This window comes from Mustela nigripes, chromosome 4, assembly GCF_022355385.1.
Source record: "Mustela nigripes isolate SB6536 chromosome 4, MUSNIG.SB6536, whole genome shotgun sequence".
Lineage (NCBI taxonomy): Eukaryota > Metazoa > Chordata > Mammalia > Carnivora > Mustelidae > Mustela > Mustela nigripes.
Genome location: NC_081560.1, coordinates 13,772,779 through 13,779,584, shown reverse-complemented (window position 1 = coordinate 13,779,584; position 6,806 = coordinate 13,772,779). Strand labels below are relative to the sequence as shown.

The 6,806-nt window shown below is 49.7% G+C and overlaps 1 protein-coding gene across 1 annotated transcript in view; it reads right to left on the bottom strand.

Moving 5' to 3' along the window:
* Window positions 1–2,882: 2,882 nt before the first annotated feature.
* Window positions 2,883–6,806, bottom strand: part of PARP12 (poly(ADP-ribose) polymerase family member 12) — a 44,718-nt gene continuing 40,794 nt past the window's right edge. Inside the window, exon 12 of the mRNA XM_059396284.1 lies at window positions 2,883–4,011. Coding sequence (XP_059252267.1) covers window positions 3,686–4,011 — 326 coding nt within the window. The 3' untranslated portion in view covers window positions 2,883–3,685. The remainder of the gene's footprint in view (window positions 4,012–6,806) is intronic.

Here is a 6,806-nt window from a genome sequence, read left to right as displayed (position 1 = left end):
TCTCACCTACCCTCCTCTCACTTCCCGGTGCCCCAGCGGTCACTGAGCAGCCCCCTCTATAAGGGGTTTTGGGAGAGTGGCTATGTAGTGTCCCCTTCTCATGTGTGCTGTGGTCTAGCCTCACCCCCTTCTCATGTGTGCTATGTGGTCTGCCTTGCTGCCATTCAGAGAGCTTTCATGTCCAACTTAGAAGGCAGATTGATGGTGGACTGGGGACTTGGAAAAAAAGCCAAAGAATTGCTCAAGAAGCTGAATCCTAACCAAGTCCTCGTGACAAGTCAGTCACACACCCTTGCCCTGGGTCCCACCGCCTCTTCGCACCAAGGACTTGGGGACACTGGGTGAGCTGCCTTTACAGCACCAGCTCCTGGGCCTCCAGCTTCTGGTGCACTTGGGGCATTTGACTTAAAAAAACGAGATTTATCAGAAGCCCAGCTTTAACAGTGGCTCAAAAGCTTTCTTATGTTTTGATTTTTCCTAGGTAGGATAATACTAACTTGATAAGGTTTTAATGCACAGAAGAGTGAGAGAGATGGAAACATAGGCATTGGACCTTCTCTTCCTTTTGATCCAAGAATCAAAACACAGAAGTGAATTTATTAAAACTATCATGTTGCTAAGAATTTGAAATCCAACAAGGAGCTCTCAAGTTGAATCCCACATCTGCCGTCAGCCACATGTGGTCGTGGCTGCTGGTCTTCCCACATCCCTGTGCCTCCATGTACTCATCTGTAACACAGGGCTGCTGACCTAGATCAAAGCCCCCTCCCCTGTGCACCATCTGAGCAGCGAGAAGGGGCAGAGTATCCTGTAGGTAGCATTCCAAGCAGGAGTCCGTGAGCGTGGCTACCCAGACGCTGGCCCACATGTAGGCTGTTTCAGAACTGGCACAAGAGGTTTCCATGTATCCGTGGCTGTGGATCCTGCCTCTGTCATTGGGTCCTCTCCTACTTCAGCCCAGGAGACCCCATGCTTCCCCCAAAGTCCTTCCTTGGAGAGCCCTCTTCTCACTTTCAGGCTTCCCTAGAGGCAGGAAGGCAACCTCTTCCCCCAGCGTGGTCCCAGCCCTAGGAGCTGCCCGGCCAGCCCCTCACGTAGCACTCTCTGCACCCTTGCCCTCACCACTCCTCCTCTCTGGGCCCCAGCTCCTTCAAGATGTCTGGCCATGTATGGCCACATGTTCCACTTCCTGGTGACCCATCTGTCCTTCCTGACCAGCCTGCCCGTCTCCTAGCCCCTAACCCTTTATGGCCACCACACAGCGTCATCCTGCAGAAGAGCCCAGCTGAGCACCTGACTCCCTCCTCAGAGCACAGTCCGTGTGTGGCACCCCCAGCCCATCAGCTCCACTGGCTTCCCTCAACTTCTCTGTCCAGGTGCTTCTCATCTTCAGACACAGCAGTGAGGCCTCCTCATATTCTAGAATTGCTGGACTCAGCCCTTCGACTGTTTCAACCCACAATCCCGAGCTCCCCTGAAATCCCACCACCGTGTGCAACACCAGCTACCTCGGGGCAGGAGCTGGCACGGACTGGGCCCTCCATAGGACCCTTTAGCTGAATCCTAACCAAGTCCTCGTGACAAGTCAGTCACACACCCTTGCCCTGGGTCCCACCGCCTCTTCGCACCAAGGGCTATCGTTATTTTGACTTCTTCCCACCACAGTGCCTAGCCACCGCCCCCCCCCCCCGCCCCGTAAACAGGTTACACAGACCCTGTCCCTCTCTCAAATTTCAGGTCCAAGGTTGCTTTCTGAAAGGAGAGCAAATCCAGGGCCCCTGCAGTCTTCATAGCTCAACTGCCTTTTCTGGAGCATGTGACCACCGCCCACACCAGGTTTCTCCAGCCATCCATATCCATCCCACCCACACTTCCCAGTGGACCATCCCTGTTGCCCACCGCTCAGCTCCCAGCAGCGAGATGGTTAATGAGCATGGGGTCACTCACATTTAAGACTTGGCTGGCAAGTACCTGACTTCATGTTTCTCCCTGACCCCCTCTGGCCCTCCACCTACACTGGAGTAGGACCTGGACTCAGTCAAAAAGCAATGAGTAAGATTTCAGGATCAGGCAGGGTATGGAGGAAATATTTTGAGGGCTCTGAAAAAATCATACCATGTAAACCCGTTGATTAGCCTGGCAGGTGGGGAACATAGTACTGCTGTTGCTGCATTTTTCTGGCCAAAGAATTCAGTTCTTCTCTGCCTTGACCTGTGTAAGGTTCCAAGGTACTGCCTACCCCTGTTCCAAAGATGGAAAAATTCAACAGCCTTGGATCTGAGCACTCGAGGACAGAGTGACAGAAGCGGAGGCAGCAGGCGGAGTGGACACACTATATTAGGATGGTGGGGGATGGGCAGGAAAGGTGTAGGGGGAGAGGAGGAGCCCATTACCGAGGACTGAACTCAGAGACCAACAGGGATGGCCACATCATGACACGGAGCTGCCCTGCCCATCCCTCCTCCCTGAGAGCCAGCCGGTGCCCATCAGGGACTCCCATCAACTGCTGTGTGTGAGGCAGAACGCACCCAGCCCTCCACATCCACGACACACTCTGCTCAGGAGTCAGTCTGGGTTTCGCAGAACTTGAAGTTCACAGCGGTTGGGGGAAAGAAAAAAAATACGAATATATAACTTCTGTAAATTGAACGGAGATGTAGGACCATGGGACCATGTAGTTAGGGCTCCTCTTAGGATTGTGGAAGGAGCCCCAGCGAGTGAGAGGTCCTGAACCTTCAGGTTCATCATCTTTAGCGTAAATCCACACACAGCCCCCAAGACCAGTACTGGGGGCTGTTCTATCCCAACACCCAGAAAAGTGCCTGTATACAGCAGGTGCTAGATAAATAGACGCTGAAGAATGAGCTTTGGTCGCTGCCCACTTCAGATAAATATTCTTTTATTTCCATGCTCCACTGTGACATTTGCAGCTCAGGTATTCAAATCTCACAGGAACAGAAAACCCACATTCGGAGGGTGTCCAGTGTGCTCAGATGTGGGAATGGGCCTTCGTGGGTAGAGCCCCGGGGGTCCTTGGGGGCGGCCACCCATCCCTGTCACCTTCCACTGAGTGATACAGACCCCACCAGGACAAAGGGAAGCTGACGGGGCCCCAGTGATGCCACACAGTAGCCACTTGCTCTAACACCATGACGGATGGGCCGACTCCAAGGCCAGAAGCCCGGAAGGAGAGGTGCCTGGATTAGAACCAGAGCAACAGACAGTGACGGCCTCCTGCACTGATGGCTACTGCATCATTTTGACAAAAAATTAAACAAGATGCCACTGAGACCCTGAAAAACCCAATGACTCACTGCAGAAACTTAAATTTAAAATCAATCCATAAAATAGTATCTAGAAACTCTGTGTCTGGTGCCCATCGGCCACAGTCAACAGAGAGTGTAAATAATAAAACTTTAACAGACTAGTAAAAGGCAGTAACGGGCCCACCTATAGTCACTTCTGGTTAGTCTACTAATGATCTACTAATGACCCCAAAAGTGGCTTAAAACTGAAAACCGTTATCAGTGAGAGATTAAGAATATAACTTCATCAGGAAGTCAACATTAAATGAACAGTTCATTAAAAGTTTTTGTTTAAAAAAAAAAAAAAAAAAAAAAAACCTTCCCAAATAGCTACTCCAAGGAAGCCACACCTGAAAGGCATTAAAAACATCCTCGCAGGCTCATTGCCGGCCACCAAAGAAAGACGCCAAGGAGAAGAGGGCGGAGGCACCCGTCGTGGGCTTGGTGGAGCCGGTATACTGAATCACGTACTCCGGGTAGACCTGGTGCTTCTCGAAGACCACGAAGATGGACGGGTCGGACATGCTGTTCACGCAGCTGTCGTAGAATACATTGCCAAGGCCCTCCTTGGCTGGGGGACGGACGAAGGAGGCATTGCCTCGGATGAACTCCCCCACCAGCACCCGGGCCAGGAACATCGTGTGCAACTTGGTGTCAGATTTGCTGTAGTGGTGGGAGTACGCTGCATCCCGGGCAAAGTAGCTCCCTGCAAGGACACACACGGGTTCAGCTGGGGTGGAGGGCGGCGGGAGGCAGCCCGCAGCCTGGAAGAGGATGCTTGGGGGTCCTGTCAGCCAGGCGACACCCCTGCCTCCCTCTTCTCACATTTCTCTAGCCTCTTCCCTCGAGAAGGGCATCAGGAGTCTCACCAAACTCTGAGACAGAAAACTCAAGTTCTGACTCGGTCCCTCAAATCCTAAAGGTTCCCCTGGGCACATCACTACTTAGCCCCCAAACCTCAGCTCCCTCAGCTCTAAAATGCAGCTATCACGCCAGCCTCATAGGGTTGGTGTGGAAAGGGAGCAAGATCCCATACAGGGACAACCGTAGCCACTGGCAGCCCTGCAAAGAGAATTCTGAAGCTCGTCGAATGGGACCTGCACTGAAGGCTGCCACATACACATTTGGAAATAGGACCCACCACCGGCTTCCATCCATCCTGTGCCCACAACTAAACCTGATTAAGGCTGATTGATGGACAAGTGACAGAGTCCAAAGAGGGCTGCGGACTACAGCATCACATCATATGAGACTTTCAACTTAGCAACCGTGTCATGGTTACAGCAAAGAACATCCTTGTTCTTAGGAGGCACTCAAGGGGGAAAGGGCATGACATATGCCACTTGCAAGTGGGTCTAAAGAAATAAAGCCAATGTGGAAAAAGGTTAAAGCTGATGAATCTAGGTAAAATTTATGTAGGGGGTTTTAAAATACTATTCTTGAGGCTTCCCTGTGAGTTTAAAATTATTTCCAAATAAAGCTTGAAAATAACACAGAGAAACAGCTAACTCTCATTCCAGCTGGGATGACACGTACACCCCCCTATTTGAAGCGTTCAGATTCCCATTCCAGGGATCACGCAGGCACAGTCAGGCCGGACTCGGGGCTGGGAGGTATCTGCTCCCCTCCCCCCACGCATGCTCACCATCCCCACAGCCTCCACTCCACAGGGACACAAAGCCCAGCCTGAGCAGGGCTGCTCCTGCTAGAACCTTGGGCGAGGCTCCTGGCTGCACACAGAGGACAGGGTAAGGGTGCCAACAGCTGGGCACCCTCCCCCAGAGGGCCAGGGGTCCATAACTCACTGAGTTTGACCCCGCTCATCAACTCACACTGGTCCCCCATGCCCTCTATTAATTTGCTTTAAAAGGGTTTCCCAAGAACAAATACTGTGAAAATGTCTATGCTACCTAAAGCAATCTACACATTTAATGCAATCCCTATCAAAATCCCATCCTTTTTTTCAAAGAAATGGAACAAATAATCCAAAATGTACATGGAAGCAGAAAAGACCTCGAATAGCCAAAGGAATATTGAAAAAGAAAGCCAAAGTTGGTGGCATCACAATTCCAAACTTCAAGCTCTATTACAAAACTGTCATCATCAAAACAGCATGGTACTGGCAAAAAACAGACACATAGGATCGATGGAACAGAATAGAGAGCCCAGAAATAGACCCTCAACTCTATGGTCAACTAATATTTGACAAAGCAGGAAAGAATATCCAATGGAAAAAAGACAGCCTCTTCAACAAATGGTGCTGGGAAAATTGGACAGCCACATGCAGAAAAATGAAACTGGACCACTTCCTTACACCACACACAAAAATAGACTCCAAATGGATGAAAGACCTAAGTGTGAGAAAGGAATCCATCAAAATCCTTGAGGAGAACACAGGCAGCAACCTCTTCGACCTCAGCCGCAGCAACTTCTTCCTGGGAACATCGCCAAAGGCAAGGAAGCAAGGGCAAAAGTGAACTATTGGGACTTCATCAAGATCAAAAGCTTTTGCACAGCAAAGAAAACAGTTAACAAAACCAAAAGACAACTGACAGAATGGGAGAAGATATTTGCAAACGACATATCAGATAAAGGGCTAGTGTCCAAAACCTAAAGAGCTTAGCAAACTCAACACCCAAAAAACAAATAATTCAATCAAGAAATGGGCAGAGGACATGAATAGAGATTTCTGCAAAGAAGACATCCAGATGGCCAACAGACACATGAAAAAATGCTCCACATCACTCAGCATTAGGGAAAAACAAATCAAAACCACAATAAAATACCACCTCACACCAGTCAGAATGGCTTAAATGAACAAGTCAGGAAATGACAGATGCTGGAGAGGATGTGGAGAAAGGGGAACCCTCCTACACTGTTGGTGGGAATGCAAGCTGGTGCAACCACTCTGGAAAACAGCATGTAGGTTCCTCAAAAAGTTGAAAATAGAGCTACCCTAGGACCCAGCAATTGCACTATTGGGTATTTACCCTAAAGATACAAACATAGTGATCCTAAGGGGCATGTGCACCCAAATGTTTATAGCAGCAATGTCCACGATAGCCAAACTATGGAAAGAACCTAGATGTCCATCAACAAATGAATGGATAAAGAAGATGTCGTGTACACACACACACACACACAGTGGACTACTATGCAGCCATCAAAAGAAATGAAATCTTGCCATTTGCAACGACATGGATGGAACTAGTGGGTATTAGGTTTAGCAAAATAAGTCAATCGGAGAAAGACAACTATCATATGATCTCCCTGATATGAGGAAGTGGAGATGCAACGTAGGGGGTTTGGGGGTAGGAAAAGAATAAATGAAACAAGATGGGATCGGGAGGGAGACAAACCATAAGAGACTCTTAATCTTACAAACCAAACTGAGGGTTGCCGGGGTGGGGGGTCGGGAGAGGGTGGTGGGGTTACGGACATTGGGGAGGGTATGTGCTGTGAAGTGTGTAAACCTGGTGATTCACAGACCTGTACCCCAGT